Source organism: Macaca fascicularis, chromosome 1 (genome assembly GCF_037993035.2).
Source record: "Macaca fascicularis isolate 582-1 chromosome 1, T2T-MFA8v1.1".
NCBI classification, from domain to species: Eukaryota; Metazoa; Chordata; class Mammalia; order Primates; family Cercopithecidae; genus Macaca; species Macaca fascicularis.
The window spans coordinates 188,613,753-188,630,735 of record NC_088375.1 but is presented as its reverse complement, the minus strand read 5'-3'; the positions used below and the strand labels follow the sequence as shown (position 1 = coordinate 188,630,735).

Sequence of the window (16,983 nt, the reverse complement as noted above, 5' to 3'; positions counted from 1 at the left end):
TTAGTTATCAAATCCATTACTTCTCCTGCCACTCATTCTTTCTGTGTAATTTCATTCTTAGCATCTACCATCAGCTACACACCTATGCCTTCCAAATCCTTTCTATACCAAGTTCTAAATCCAAATAATCAGCTGCCTGCTCCCCAGTGAGCTCCATTTGTGTTCTCACAGGAACCTCGAACTCACTGGTTCCAACCCTAGACTCTCCTCATGTACTTTTTATTTGGGTGAAAAACACCATCTTCCAGTCTCTCACACCAGAAATCTAGGAATAATCTTTGACTTCTCCCACACCTACCATATCTGGTCAGGCATAAAGTCCTTAGCATTCCCATGGCCTCCCGCTTCTTTTCTGCTACTTCTCTAGTCCAGGCCCTCATTATCGTTTAACCTGATGACCACAACCGTTGCAGTCATGTGCAAGTCAGGCTGGTGTTCCTGCCTAGTCTTGTTCTACTACAATTTATTCAGACTGCTGCCAAAGTTGATTTCATTTCAAAAAAATATTCAATGAGCACCCATTATGTACTCCCATACATACGGAGGTACTAGGGCTACCAGGGAAAATAAGCCACCAATGCCTACTCTCGATGAGTTTACAGTTGAGTGGGCATGGCATTCAGTAAATGTTACACTAGGGATCAGGACCAGACACTGTAGGGACCCAAAATACAGCCCCTAAATTGGTCTCCGGAATCAGGGAACAATTTCTAGAAAAGATGGTATCTAACCTGAAGTCCTAATGGATAAGCAGGAGTTAATTTGGGAGAATGAAGAAAGAGCAGAGGAGAGAGGAAGTTCAATTTGGTGCCATTAGTGGAAAGAGCAAGTGGTTCCAATAGTAGGGCTGTGCAGTTTGAGGGGCAAAAGCAAACAAGACAGAAATTACTGGGGAAGAAAGAAATCCTGTCTCACTGATGCCCTTGGAGGTACTAAGTACTTACCGTTCAATCTCCTTTTCATTCCCCTCTCTGCGAAATCGCTCAATATACTCTTTGCTATGTTGTTCTTGTGTGTGACACTGCTCTTCAAATATTTTAATTGTTTCATTAAAAGCTTCTATTGCAGTCCTCTTCATCTGTATTTCCTACAAGAGAGACAAAGAAAAAACACAGGCTTCATTCTTTATTATTTTCTTCTAACCTTGGTCTTAAATTTTATAATTCTAGTTATTAATGTAATCCCATATAACACCCAGTCTTTCAAAAGTCTTTCCCCTTGTTTAGGAGGACTAAAACAAGAGCTTTTATTCAACCCCTACTCTATTACCTATATGTAAAATATATCATTTAAACTATAAAATAGGCCAGGCATGGTGGCTTACACCTGTGATCCCAGCACTTTGGGAAGCTGAGGCAGGCAGATCACTTGAGGTCAGGAGTTCAAGACACCCGGGCCAACATGGCAAAACCCTGTCTCTACTAAAAGTACAAAAATTAGCCAGGCGTGGTGGCGGGTGCCTGTAATCCCAACTACTCAGGAGGCCGAGGCAGGAGAATCGCTTGAACCCAGGAGGCAGAGGTTGCAGTGAGCCAAGATCACGCCACTGCACTCCAACCCGGGTGACAGAACAAGATTCCATGTAAAAAATAAAAAATTTTTAAATTTTAAAAAACTATAAATAAATGAAATAAAACCATTATGTGAAATATATCGCTAAGAACCACAGAAAGGTCTCTGAGCTGCCAAGAGAGATTAACCCTGAACACCTTGAAGACAAGGACCAAATTCTGATTTTGCACCTATTATAGTGCTATTCCCCAAAAGGTGCTGAAAGAGTGAATGGATAGAGCTAAAGAGTCCATGCACCAAAGCACAAAGACTTACTCCCAGAAGAGTCTTATAAAGTCTATTTATTCTTACTCTCATTTCTCAAGTATGTGCTTAGTTTTCCAAACAGATTCATCAGTAGATTAATCCGATTACAAGAAAATGAAAAGGGGAAAAATAGCTGCTAAAGTCCAGTGCACTTAAGAATAATAAGATGATCATGCCTGTAATCCCAGCACTTTGGGAGGCCAAGGTGGGCAGATCACGAGGTCAGGAGTTCGAGACCAGCCTGACCAACATGGTGAAACCCCGTCTCTACTAAAAATACAAAAATTAGCCAGGCATGGTGGCGCACGCCTGTAATCCCAGCTACTCAGGAGGCTGAGGCAAGAGAATCGTTTGAACCCGGGAGGCAGCAGTTGCAGTGAGCCGAGATTGTGCCACTGCATTCCAGCCTTGGCGACAGAGCAAGACTTTGTCTCAAAAAAAACAAAAACAAAAACAAAAAAACATCTGAATCACGATTCCCCGAAAATCTTCAGAAGGTTAAATTTTGTTCAGTTTGTTTTTTAGAAAAGCAATAAATACGCCTAAGGGTCTAGAAAAACTGCTATCCTGAATGTTTATAATTCTAGAAGTTTTGATGCTTATGGGATAATTCCTACATTATCTAGCACTTATTAGGCTGGGGTGGGTTTTGGTTTTGGTTTTGCTGGTGGGTGGGCGGGTGGGTTAGTGTTTTTAAAACTGTTGCCTAAGCTGGACTTGAAATCCTGGGCTTAAGGGATCATTCCACCTCAGTTCCCCTACTAGTTGAGACTTTAGGAGGGCACCACACACCCAGTTTAAGCATTTGTCATTTTCAACAATTGATTATTGAGAATCCACTACACAGAAATTACCATCTGGTGATAGAGATTTGTGAAACATGAAGCCTGCCCTCTAAGACTCAGAATATACGGGTGGAATAGATTTCTGAACTCTAATAAGGTTTGGTTTCATGTCATGGTAGAGGCAACCAAGTGATATTAACTAATTATTTATTGCTTTACAGAGACTTCACAGAGGAGGTGACACTTAAGCTAGGTCTTAAAGAACTGATATAGAGGAAGAAAATGCAGCACTGCACAAAGGAGGCATGGTATAATGTATACATAAAATAACAAGCCATGTTCAAGGATTAGTAATTGCCCAGTAGGGCTAGAACATTAGAGGATTAGCAGATGAGGGAGGCTGGAACCTTGTGATAGTCCATACAGTTGAGATTACATCATATGTATCTTAATATTAAAAACTAACTAGAATGCCCATATGCCAAATATCTTGGTACTAATTCTACAACTCTTAAATTATAGTGGATAGCCTTAGCTCCCTTGCAAGGTTAGAAATTACCTATAAAGTTCTGGCCCTGGATCTTCAAAGAAAACACTAACAATTTAGATTTTATTAACACTGGTATATATATCAGTAAGTAGAACAGCAAAGGGAAAAGTATTTGATATCACTACTAAGTCAGCACCCCCCCCCCATAAACAATGCCACTATACCACATTACACCTGCCACCAAAACTATAAACCTACCTGTTCACCTCTTCTCTCCCTTCCTCTCCCTTTATTTACATGTGCTCTAGGTCTCAGCTCCCTTTCCTTTCTGGGTCCTTCACTCTCGTACCAGCTAGCCCCTTTTACATTATTAACTCTCCCAGTCTAATGATTCCTTCTTAGCAGCATATAAGCAAGCTCTGGTATCAACACTTTGAAAAAAAAAGCACTCTTATTCCAAAATTCTCTTCAAATCACAGATAAGCTTCTTAAAGAGTTGTTTATGGCTTTGTTTGTGGCTGGGCATGGTGGCTCATGCCTGTAATCCCAGCACTGTGGGAGGCTGAGTCAGGTCGATCACTTGAGGTCAGGGGTTCAAGACCAGCCTGACCAACATGGCAAAACCCCTCTCTACTTAAAAAATAAGTAAGTAAAATAAAAAATAAAAATAAAAAAAGAGCTGGCCGGGCACAGTGGCTCACGCCTGTAATCCCAGCACTTTGGGAGGCTGAGATGAGCAAATCACCTGAGGTCAGGAGTTTGATACCAGCCTGGCCAACATGGTGAAAACCTGTCTCTACTAAAAATACAAAAATTTGAAAGGCATGGTGGCGGACACCTGTAATCACAGCTATTCGGGAGGCTGAGGCAGGAGAATTGCTTGAACCCGGGAGGCGGAGGTTGCAGTGAGCTGAGATGGTGCCACTTCGCTCCAGCCTGGGGGACAGGGCAAGATTCTGTCTCATAAAAACATCAATAATAAAATAAAATCTAGGTCAATAAATGTCAAAAGAATATAACTTTAATGAACATATTTACTAACAACAAAATTAATTTAAATTAGAAATAAATAATATATTTGAAAGTCCCAAATATTTAAAAATTAAAAACACAAGGGGCGAAAGAAGAAATCACAAAAAAAGAGAAAATATTAAAAACTGAATAACAGGGAAAACAGAGTATGACAAAATTTGTGAGATGCACATATGCAGTGCTTAGAGGAAAATGTATTGCTTTAACTGCTTATTTTAGAAAAGAAAGTTTTTTTTTTTTTTTTTTTTTTGAGACGGAGTCTTGCTCTGTCACCCAGGCTGGAGTGCAGTGGCCAGATCTCAGCTCGCTGCAAGCTCCGCCTCTCGGGTTCACGCCATTCTCCTGCCTCAGCCTCCCGAGTAGCTGGGACTACAGGCGCCTGGCACCACGCCCGGCTAATTTTTTGTATTTTTTAGTAGAGACAGGGTTTCACCGTGTTAGCCAGGATGGTCTCGATCTCCTGACCTCGTGATCTGCCCGTCTCAGCCTCCCAAAGTGCTGGGATTACAGGCTTGAGCCACCACGCCCGGCCAGAAAAGAAAGTTTTTAAACGAATGAACAAAATTTCCACCTTAAGAAGTAGGAAAAGAGAAAATTAAACTGAAAAACAGCAGAAAAAAATTAAAAAGAGCAGAAATTCATGAAATAGAAAGTAAACATTAAAAAAATCCATTATTGTTATCTACTAGAAAGAGCCCAGGGTAAGCTACTGTTGCACTAAGAATTCACTAGGAATTAAGTAGAATCAACATGGACTAATGCTTCTATAAATCATTTGATATTCAACGTAATAACTTGTGTTCCAAGAGAATGTACATGAGAAATACAGTTAAATATATTTTCCTAAGCCACTTCCTACCCAAATATTATAAAAAGTAAACTTCTCTGAAGATACCCAGCTTCATCAAAATTCCAAACACTTTTGACAAACTATGTGACAACTTAGGGCAAATTAAACCAAGTCTAGCTAAAAAAGAATCAAAGTAGTCAGGCATAAGAAGTCCAAGGAAAGAAACTAGATTATTCTATAGAATTTTGCTCTATATCATAAATATGAAAAGTAAGTATTACTGGTTATTAAAGTTAATGATCTAAAAACTGTGTAGTTAGGTCTCCTAGTAAGCCCACAATTTCCATCCATCAGCTCCTTCTTCCTCAGTAAATCCCCACGTTAGTTGAGCACACCTGACCAAATAAAAACTAGATTTCTCAGCCTCCCCTACAGCTAGCTGTGACCTGTAGCTAGGTATGACCATGCGACTTAGTTCTAGCCAGTGGGATAAAAGTGAAAGCAGAGTGTGCTCCTTCTAGGAAGTTGTCTTAAAGATAGAGAACCTTCCTTTCTCCTTCCTATTCTTCCTTCCTGTTTACTAGAATATGGTTGTGACCGCCAATATTAGAGTAAGCCCTCTTCCACAGATAGCCAAGCATCAAGACAGAAAATGCCTGTAAGTTCTGAGGACAGTGGAGTTACCCTAACACCCCTGTAGTTCCTATATACACATCAAAGAAAACTAAATTTCTATCTGAAGCCTTTGTTATTTTTTTTGTCACTTGTGACCAGTTAATATTAACTGATACAAATTATATCCTTAACCAATTAAGAAGGGAGGGGAATTTGTATCATCCAAGTTTCAAAAAGGCTGTTTAAGCCTTTAAGACATTAAAACAGCTAAAGATCATCAAGTGAATGATAGAAAATTTGAAGTAACTAAAACATTGCACACATACTAGTCAAAACAACATAAATATAGCAACCTGGGATGTTCTCGTATATTCTTCATAGAGCCTATCATACTCTTTACTCTTCTCTTGATACTGAGAGTGGTATTCTTGCAGTTTTTTACCTACTGCATCAATATTATCTTCTTTTACCAACTGATCCTATACAGGTAAAAGAAAAAAATAAAGAATGTTAACAATTCTGACATGTGACTTTTTCCATATCTATTTTTTAAAGGAAAATATCACCTCAACCATATATTCTTTTTAAACTGTATTTCAACTGTACAAGTTTAAGTCACTGTATTAATATCAAGCACACAAATATACCAAATCCTTTGATAATATTAAGATCAGCCTTTATATCACATCAAAATGATTAATACTTTAAAAATTAAGAAATGAAGTATAAGTGGGAAACATAAACATAAGTATTTTTATATAAAGGTAACAAGTACATGCAATAAGATATTATAGAAGGGTAGCCACAAAATAAGTTCCAAAAATATCTAAAATCTTAAGTAGGCACTAGGCACAATGACTCATGCCTATAATCCCAACACTTTCAGTGGCCAAAGTGAGAAGACTGCTTGAGCCCAGTTCAAGACTAGCCTGGGCAACATGGCAAGACCCTGAAGTTGTGGTATGCACCTGTGATCCCAGCTACCGGGAGGCTGAGGCAGGAGGACCACTTGAGCCCAGAAGGTCAAGACTGCAGTGAGCCATATTCATGCCACTGCACTCCAGCCTGGGCAACAGAGACTCTGTCTCAAAGTAAATAAATAAATAAATAATAAAATGGCTAGTTTTTTAAAACTGATAACACTGGTAAAAAAAAAATCAAATAAGGTTGTTAAATAATGACTTGCTCAATAGCTAGCAAAGACTTCCATAATCTTACCTGTTGGTATCTGGACACTGGGTACATCAGCTTCACATCAAGCTTGGGATTGTACTGAGCAAGAGATTCATGGTGATAGTGGTTAATGAGCTCCACCACGGAATTAAATGTCAGAGGATCAGAAAAGCCGTATTTACCATCCCGGTGATAGATCTTTATTAACTTATTATTGCCTCCCTTCCTGTGAACAACAAGACAACAACTGTGGATTTTCTTCCCCCAAATTCAACTGAACTACTGTTTTCATATGGAGATGTGAAAGCTTGGTGTCACATAATAAACAAGTTTTACTATGTTAATGTGGCTGGAAGGAGTGAAAAGACATGTTATTGTGTATGTGAACATATATATATATATAATTACTTTTGCATTGTTTTGTCCATAAAATACCTTGGTTATTAAAGGTCAACATATCTACACAGAATTCAGTATGAACAAATGTAGCAAAAAAAATCACTTAAGAAAAATAAAACAGAAATAAATTCTATTTTTGTTTATATTCTGAATGAATTTTCAAATTTAAATTCTATCAATATTTTTAGTCAGGAAGAACGGAAAAAATCTCCTAAGGACCCAAAGATACGTGGTTGTATGTCTCTGTGGGGGGAGCAGAAGCCATCTTTATATGAAAGGAATGATAAATATTTGTCACACAATCACCAACACACTCAAGGTTTTGTTGTTAATGCACAAACATAATTGAGCTCCTTAATCTATGATTTATAGCTGCATAATTAATCTAGAACCTTATACTATTTTGTCTTTTACACTTGCTTATAATTCTCAGAAATGACTATTTAGGCCATCACAACATGTAAATGATTCAAGTCATTCAACCGTTTTACAAAGTATAGCTTTTGAAGAGCTATGTATATTAGATGAATGTAATTTCATGCTTGGACAGTTCAGGACACCTTTGTTTACTAAGTCATATCTAAATGGTCCCTTAAAAGATAATTTATAACTAAAGTTTAAAATAGCAATGTTTTGCAAGTTCCATAAGGCAAAATCTAAAAGCACAGCAGGCTGATTCATAGCGAAAGGCTGTACCATTCCCATTCAACTCTTCTTACAGCAGCATGCAGATTTATGCCCCTATCTCTCTTTATGCCATGCCATTTTTATAATAAATGAGGCACTGGGATTTGTAAAAGGTCGAACGCAATAAGATTGACCCTATAAGCTGATTAAAACAATGTTTAGGTCAGTTTTTAGATGGATGATAATTTCTATTAAATGTACATCAGAAGGACCATCTAATCATATACAGTTACTACAAATGTGTACACTCACACATACAATAACTGCAAGCTGGCCTCTCTGTTAAAGTTAAAAGGCATTCATTCATTTAAAATGATGTGCTGAATATCTATGTGCCAGGAATTACATAACGCACTACAGATACATGATAAACAAGTCAGATACAGTCCATGCTCTCGTGGAGCTTCCAGTTTAACAGCACAAGGAACATATCTCTGTCTTTCAGTTTATTAAGGAAGATAACAAATTTCTCAAGATAGAACACAAAAATAAACAACTAAATATACCAAATGGTAATAAGTCTATTGGGGAAAAAAAAACAAAGCAGAGTAAAGGGAAAGGAGTTCTTGTGGTGGAGGATTGTTTGTATTGCTCAAGAAAAACCTCTGTGTTCAGCTGATATTTGAACAGAGTTCTAAGTGAAGTGAGGCAGCTAGTACAGCAGACATGTATGGGAAGTGTCCTAGAGAGAGGTGCGGTAAGGGCATGCTTGGCATGTTCAAGGAACAGCAAGGAGGCCAGTGATGCTGGGTCTGAACGAGCAAGAGGGAGAGTAATAGGAGACTAGGTAAGAGATGTAAAAGGAGCTTAGATTATGTAATAACAGTCTGTAGATTACTGTAAGGGCTTGAGCTTTTACTGAGTGAGATGGGAGGCACAAAAGGGTTTTCAGTAGAACCATGTAATCTATCTTGCGGTTTAAAAGGCTCACTCTAGCTGCTGGGTTGAGAAAAGACTGTTCAAAGGGGGCAGCGGTATAAGTGGAAATATCACTTGTGAAACTTTTATAATAATCTAGGCAAGGCATGATGGTGTCTTGGATGAGGGTAGCAGCAGTACAGGTCATGAGAAATAGTGAGATTCTTAATATATTTTGAAGACAGAGCTGACAGGATTTGCTGATGGCTTGGATACGAATATGACAGAGAGACAAGATAAAGATGATTTCAAGGTTTATATCATAAGCAATCAGAAGAATGGAATTGTCATTTATTGACATGAAGAAAGCTATTTTAAAAGAATGGGTTTAGACCAGGCACAGTGGCTCACACCTGTAATCTCAGCACTTTGGGAGGCCGAGGCGGGCAGATCACTTGAGGTCGAGAGTTCGAGACCAGCCTGACCAACACAGTAAAACCCCGTCTCTACTAAAATACAAAAATTAGCCTGGCGTGGTAGAGGGCACCTGGAATTCCAGCTATTCAGGAGCCTGAGGCAGAAGAATCACTTGAACCCAGGAGGCAGATGTTGCAGTGAGCTGAGATCATGCCACTGCACTCCAGCCAAGGTTACAGAGTAAGACGTCATCTCAAAAAAAAAAAAAAAAAAAAAAAAGAAAGAATATGTTTAAAGGTGGAAAAAGTTTGGTTTTAGACACTTTAAGTTTGAGATGCCTACTAAACATTCAAAAGCAGATGATCCAGCAGCCTACTTAAAGAATCTAAAGTTCAGGAGAAAGGTCTGGGCTAAAAACAGAAATTCAGGAGTTGCCAGCCGATAGATGTTATTTGAAGGTGAGTATAGCTGGACAGAAGAAGATGTCCAAGGACTAAGAACTGGGGTATGCCAATGTTTAGTGGTCAGAGACACGGAAGGAAGAACCAGCAAAGGAAACCAAAAGGGAGCAATTAATGAAGTAAGAGGAGAACTAAGAGTGTGATATCCTAAAAACCAACACGTACAAAAGCATTTCAACAAAGAGAAAATTATCAACCAAGTCCAATGATAATTAGGTTTGGCAAAGCAGGTATCACTAAATGAACTGACTAAATGGTTTCAGTGAAATGGTAAGGATAGAACCCTGACTGGAATGGATTCAAGAAAATGAAAGAAGATAAAGAAGACATGCCCATAGGCAAGTGTCTCGAGGAATACTGCTGTAAATAAGGGCAGAGAAATAGAGAAGTAGCTAGAAAGAGATATAGGGTCAATTATTTACTATTCTTAAATGGGAGATAATAGAGTATATTTATATGCTGATGGGGAAGACTCAACAGAGAGACAAAAATTGTTGATCCAAAAAAGAGGACAAGATAGTTCCTAGAGTGATGTCCTTGAGTAGATTAGAGGGATGGGATGGGATCCAGTCCACAAACAGAGAAGCAGACCCTGGACAAGGACACGAACAGTCATCCACTGGAACAGAAAAGCGGCAGACTATTCACATTAATGTGTAAATATGTTGACAGCTGTGGTAACAGGAGCATGAAGGAGTTCTCGTCTGACTGTGTCCACATTATCAGTGATATTAAAAGCAAGTTCTTTAGTTAAAAGTGGGAAGAACGGTTGTCCTTTAAAAGAGAAAAAAAAGAACATGTGAAATTGTCATTTAGGAAAGTGACGGGGAAGCAGGATGAATGCATTGTGGAAATGCAGAAGTTAAGCTGGGCAGTTTTAAAGGTCACTTAAGGTTAGTGGTCATAATTAATGTGAGACCAGTCCATGTGGTCACATCCCTTTCTCCACATTCAGCAGCTCAAGTATAAGCAAGGACTAGGTGGAGAATTGAATTCACGTGTTGGAATTTAGTCTCGTGACTATACTGGAGGAAGAGGAGCAAGTTTAAGAATGTATTCACATGGGTAATTTTAATAATAATGTACTATGGACTCTAAGCAGAGATGAGAGAAGGAACGAAGGAATTGAAGGTCATGTCTTTATCATGATAGTCCTCCTTGCATCTCAGCACCTAGTCCAATGTCTGGCAGATAGCAGATTCTTAAAGATTTGTTAAGTATCCAGATTTTCTACAACAAATACTATTTACCAATTTAAAAAATAAGAGTTATTGAACTGAAAAATCTCTATTTCCTCACTACCTACTACTCTCTGCATTCTGGTTTCACTCTCATTCCTCTCACTTGAGAGTCACCAATGACTGAACAAATTCAGACTCTGTCCCCTTCCTTTATCCCAGGTCTTCCTTCTCCCTCACTCTCTGCCTTCTTTATTTCATCCTTCCATAACTTTGATGAAATTATTATTTTCTTTCAACCTCTCAAACCACTCTTCCTGTCTCCTCCCTGACCCCAGTTATTCCCTAAAAAAAAAATTTTGCCTTCAGCCTCCACCTTTTTAAATTTTGTATATTTTTTCCATAAAAAATCCCATTTACTCTATGCATATGGTAGCTTGACTCTTTCTCTGGCCCTATACTCTTTCCTAAGCATTAAACTACATTTCTAGCTATATCCTAGATACATTTCTACCTTGCAGTTCTGGAGCAGCTAGAAGTCAACATTTATCCCCGCGGTGGCTCATGCCCGTAATCCCAGCACTTCGGGAGGCAGAGGCGGGTGGATCACCTGAGGTCAGGAGTTCAAGACCAGCCTGGCCAACATGGTGAAACACTGCCTCTACCAAAAATACAAAAATTAGCTGGGGGTGGTGGCACACAACTGTAATCCCAGCTACTCAGGAGGCTGAGGCAGGAGAATCGCTTGAACCTGGGAGGCAGAGGTTGCAATGAGCCGAGATCGCACCATTACACTCTAGCCTGGGCAACAGAGCAAGACTCTGTCTCAAAAAGAATATATATATATATATATATATAGCCGGATCACAATTTCCCTGCCGAAAAAATGCAGTGGTTCTCCCCACCTACCTACAACATTAAATACAAACTCCCAAGTTCTGGAATTCAAGGCCCTCTTAAACATGACCCCTTTCCAACCTCCTATCCCCTGCCACTTCTTCTTTACAAACTTTATCTTTTAGCCAAATAGGACTACATCTCACAGAAAGCAGCTATAAAATCTCACCTCCGTATATTTGCTCCTATTGTTATCTATTCCTGCTACTCCCCTCCCACTCTCTCCATGTCCAAACCTATCCCCTTCTTCAAGATATTCTGCAAATATGATCTCTTCCATGAAGGTCAGTTTTCTACATTCTTTTAACAAAGATATCTCTTTTCTTCCTTTCAGCCTCCAAAGCATATTGTGTGAAGCTCTCCTGCTATTAAACTTTCACTCAAAGCCATTTTCTCATTCCCTTTGTCCTCACTAGATTATACATTCCCTGAGACAAAAGTTTTAACTCATTGTTAAATACCCTGCAGAGTGATTAGCACTCAGTTGTAAGTATTTATTAAATTGACTTAAGATCATCACTCTTCTGCCTTCCAAAAATCTATCAAGGCCTAGCTCAACTGTCATTTCCTGTGAGAAACTTTGTCTTTCTCTAATTCTTTCATTCAAACATTTACACAACACCTATCAAACACCTACTGTATGTCAGACCTTGTGATAGATACATGAAAACTTTCAAACATTCTTGCTAATGCTATCAAGTGATGAATGGATAAACAAAATGTAGTATATACATATAGCAGACTATTATTCAACCTTAAAAGGAATGAAATTCCACAACTTAGTGTGGGATTAAAACCATTTTCCAGAAAAATAAGCAGCATATTCTTCTATTAAATAAGTATTTATAGGCTGGGCATGGTGGCTCATACCTGTAATCTCAGGACTAGGGAGGCCAAGGTGGGAGGATCACTTGAGACCCATAGTGTGAGACCAGCCTGGGCAACATAGTGTGACCTCATCTCTACAAAGAAATTTTCACAAAATTAGCTGCCAGGCATGGTGGCACACCCCTGTAGTCTTAGCTACTTGGGAGGCTGAGGCAGGAGGATCACTTGAGCTCAGGAGTTCAAGCCTTCAGTGAGCTATGATCACATCACTGTACTCTAGCCTGGATGACAGAGAGAGACCCTGTCTAAAAAATACAAATAGAAATATATATATATACATGTATGTGTATATATATATATAAATACACACACACACACACTTATTAGACATCCATTCTCTAATGCTTACCCATTATCAGGCACTAATCTAGACACTGGAGATATAGCAATGATAAAACGAAATCCCCAACCTCAGGGAATTTAAATTGTAGTAGGCCAAGACAGACTAGGTGAGAAGGGAGAAGAAAATAGACAGTGAGCTGCCCACACAGCGAATTAGTCAATGCCATAGGTCTACATGAGTCAGAGTATTCTGACTGTTGCTTTGCTTCTGCTGTCCATTATGATAACCATGTCCACCTTGCCTTGTAAACTGAGTCCCTTCACTTGGCCTCTGCTACCCTGGGATCCAGTTATTCCCACTGCATTTAAATTTTTCCATTGACCGACTGCAGTTCCCATTTTAAGGTCCGGCCTACAGAGAAGGGCAATCATGGCATTTAGGGATGATGGGGTTCTCCTCACAAATCTGTTTCTCAGAGTACTGCTGAAAAGCATGTGGTCTGGACCCACCCAGTGTGAATAAGTATATTTTAAATGACAAATCCACTCTAGCAACCCAGTCTCCTCCCTAAGCCTTTGAATCTCTTCCTCTGTGTTAACCAAGGTAGATCAGACACCTCCAGCTGGCTCACAGTAGGCCATCTTTTCATCCATGTTTCAGCCAACTAACCAAATAAACTGTTGCCTTTTCTTTTTTTTGAGACAGAGTCTTGCTCTGTCACCCAGGCCAGAGTGCAGTGGCGTGATCTTGGCTCACTGCAACCGCCACCTCCTGGGTTCAAGTGATTCCTCTGCCTCAGCCTCCCAAGTAGCTGGGACTACAGGCACATGCCACCACATTCAGCCAATTTTTTTTTTCCAGTATTTTTAGTACAGACAGGGTTTCACCGCATTTTGGCCAGGCTGGTCTTGAACTCCTGACCTCGTGATCTGCCCACTTTGGTCTCCCAAAGTGCTGGAATTATAGGCGTGAGCCACCATGCCTGGCCAACTGTTGCCTTTTCTAACTCCCTGAGCTGCAACATTAAATGCAGAATGTGTTTGGTGGGCCAATAACAATAAATTCAGCCAGGCGCGGTGGCTCATGCCTGTAATCCCAACACTTTGGGAGGCTGAGGCAGGTGGATCACAAGGTCAGGAGATCAACAGCATCCTGGCTAACACAGGTGAAACCCCATCTCTACTAAAAATATAAAAAATTAGCCAGGCGTAGTGGCAGGTGCCTGTAGTACCAACTACTCGGGAGGCTGAGGCAGGAGAATGGCGGGAACCCAGGAGGCGGAGCTTGCAGTGAGCCGAGATTGCGCCACTGCACTCCAGCCTGGGCGACAGAGCGAGACTCCATCTCAAAAAAAAAACACAATAAATTCAGCCTGACTCAAGTTTATGTTCCTTCCATCATTATCTCACACCCTAAATATCTATTCCCATACCTGTTTTCCAGATTTCTGCTTGTATAAATTAGAAAACTCAAGTAGCTTTTTTAGCACATAGCACATCTCCTCATGGGTAAAACTTTGTACCTCATCTTTAGGGGCTGCTGGGACTCAAGTCTAGCTATAGGTCTAGAAGCAAAGAGGGGTGGTGGGCATGGGTCCTGAGAAGACTCAGCATCCTCTTGCTTAGCAGTTGTCTCCAGGAAGGCCATTACAGTTTCCTCAAGCAATGCAAAGTCAATCCCCTCAGACAAAGGTGGAAAGGCCAGTGTAAGGGGGATGCTGTTACTGGGGGAGGGAGGCCATTTCTGCTGGCAAACAAGACTCATCAGAATTTAGGAGCTCAATGTCCCCAACCTCATCAGGGTCTTCCCACACATCCCCATCCAAATGTATAGAATTCCATTCTTTCCCAACCAATGCTCTCATTTTAACAGCAGACACCTTACAAGGCTGACATTTCAACTTTGATTGTAATTCAGCTAATCACATGATGAGAGCATGTGTTTGATTTTTTGCAATTTCAGACCTGTGGAAACAGAAGAGAAGACTCTGACTTAGGGCATACTTAGAAGTTCTTGGGCTATTTATGGCAGAGCTGGGGCCAGGAAATCAAAACCCTGAGCTCACCCTTTTCTTTCATCACTTTGTCTGGCAACATTAGAAAACCTTGGTTTTCTACAAATGTTTGACAGTATCAAATACAGGGTTGCCAAGTTCCTTGGCTCTTACAGGTGGTAAATTAGAAGTATCAAGTGTAGATTTTTTGCATATCTCTATATAAACAGTTCACACTATGGACTATCAGTGCTCTCTGTACTATTTATTAGAAGTAGGGTCCTTAGCATTTTTAAGTCTCATCAAATTAGAGAGCCAATTCTGGGAACCCCAAAACTAATTAAGGAAACTCATCCTTAAAATTATCTTCCTCAGGCTGGGCGCAGTGGCTCACACCTGTAATCCCAGCATTGGAAGGTTGAGGCAGGAGGACTGCTTGAGCCCAGGAGTTTTGAGACCAGCCTGGGCAACACAGGGAGACTCGATTCTATAAAAAATAAAAAACACAAAAATTAGCTGGGTGTGGTGGCATGCACCTTTGGTCCCAGCTACTCATGAGGCTGAGGTAGGAGGATCACTTAGGCCTGGGAGGTTAAGGCTGCAGTGAGCCATGATCATGCTACTGCACTCCAGCCAGGGAGAAAGAGCAAGAACCTGTCTCCAAAAAAAAAAAAACTAGAATCATTCCTGGTACCAAATCTGTGTTAATCAGAGTTCTCCAGAGAGACAGAACCAATAGGAGAGAGAGAAAGATAAATATGAGGGGATTTATCAGGGGAACTGGCTCACATGATTATGGAGGCTGAGAAGTCCCATTACAGGCCATCTGCAAGCTGGGATGCCAGTAGTGTGGCTCAGTCCAAGTCCTCAAGCCTCAGAACCCAGGAAACCAATGGTGTTAACTCTCAGTCCAAGATGGAAGGCCATAGGGGGTGGGGAGTATTGGTATACATCCTGGAGTCCAAAGGCTGGAGTTCTGATTTCCAAGGACAGAATAAGAGTGTGCTCTAGCTCCAAGACAAAGAGAGGTAAAATTCTTTTTTCTTTCTTTTTGTTCTATCCTCAGCCAATTGGATGGTGCTTACTCACATTGAGGGGCGATCTTCCTTACTCAATCCACTGACTCAAATGCTAATCTGCTCAGGAAATATCCTCATAGACACATCCAAAATAATGCTTTACCAGTTCTCTAGGTATTCCTTAATCCAGCCAAATTGACACCTAAAATTAATCATCACATATATTAAGGCGATGGGACAGACAAGCTCGCCTTAAGAGAATGAATACAGAGAAGAAAAGGAGGCCCAAGTCTGAGCCCTGGAACACTTAACATTTAGATATTGAGCAAAACAGCTTAAAGTTAGGAAGAAAATCAGGAAGGTGTGATGTCTTAACAGCCAAAACAATAAACTGCTTCTTTTTTTTTTTTTTTTTTTTTTTTTTTTTTGAGACGGAGTCTCACGCTGTTGCCCAGGCTGGAGTGCAGTGGCGCGATCTCGGCTCACTGCAAGCTCCGCCTCCCAGGTTCCCGCCATTCTCCTGCCTCAGCCTCCTGAGTAGCTGGGACTACAGGCGCCCGCCACCGCGCCCGGCTAATTTTTTGTATTTTTAGTAGAGACGGGGTTTCACTGTGGTCTCGATCTCCTGACCTTGTGATCCGCCCGCCTCGGCCTCCCAAAGTGCTGGGATTACAGGCTTGAGCCACCGCGCCCGGCCCAATAAACTGCTTCTAAGAAGTGTCTATGACTAATGCTGCTAAGAGGTCAAGTAAGGTAAGAAGAGAAAAGTGGCCACTGGTTTAGGAGTCTCCATGGAGTGGTGGAGACGGAAGCCTGACTGGAGTAGAGGAATATTTGTGTTCAATGAATTATTGTAGAACACTGATTAGTCAGCACAATTCAGGTGCAAAGGTATTAATTTCTTTAGCTCTTTACCAGAAACTAAAATAGTGCCTCCAAATTTATGCCATATTTGCATAAAATATAGCATTATTTTTTCTAAAGATATTAGGCTGGAAAGGCAGCAAACAGCCAGATGAATCTGGATTTAAACTCTTCCTCTACCACTTTCTAACTATGAGACTTTAGGCAAGTTCCTTAACCATGTTAACCCTTAGTTACCTCATCTATAAAATGGGAATAGTAATAATACCTACCTCATAAGGTTGTTGTGAAGAATAAATGATATAATGCATGTAAAGGGCTTAGTACAAGAAAGTC

At 40.3% G+C, this 16,983-nt stretch overlaps 1 protein-coding gene across 6 annotated transcripts in view; it reads right to left on the bottom strand.

Annotated features, from left to right (window-relative positions):
• PIK3R3 (phosphoinositide-3-kinase regulatory subunit 3) overlaps positions 1 to 16,983 on the bottom strand; it is a 96,668-nt gene that overhangs the window by 21,562 nt on the left and 58,123 nt on the right. For all 6 annotated transcript variants that reach the window (XM_015436568.4, XM_015436572.4, XM_045371783.3 and 3 more), the window contains 3 exons: positions 6,749 to 6,929; positions 5,884 to 6,009; positions 945 to 1,087 (listed from right to left, as the gene is read on the bottom strand). In XM_015436568.4, the coding sequence (XP_015292054.1) occupies positions 945 to 1,087; positions 5,884 to 6,009; positions 6,749 to 6,929 (450 nt within the window). The remainder of the gene's footprint in view (positions 1 to 944; positions 1,088 to 5,883; positions 6,010 to 6,748; positions 6,930 to 16,983) is intronic.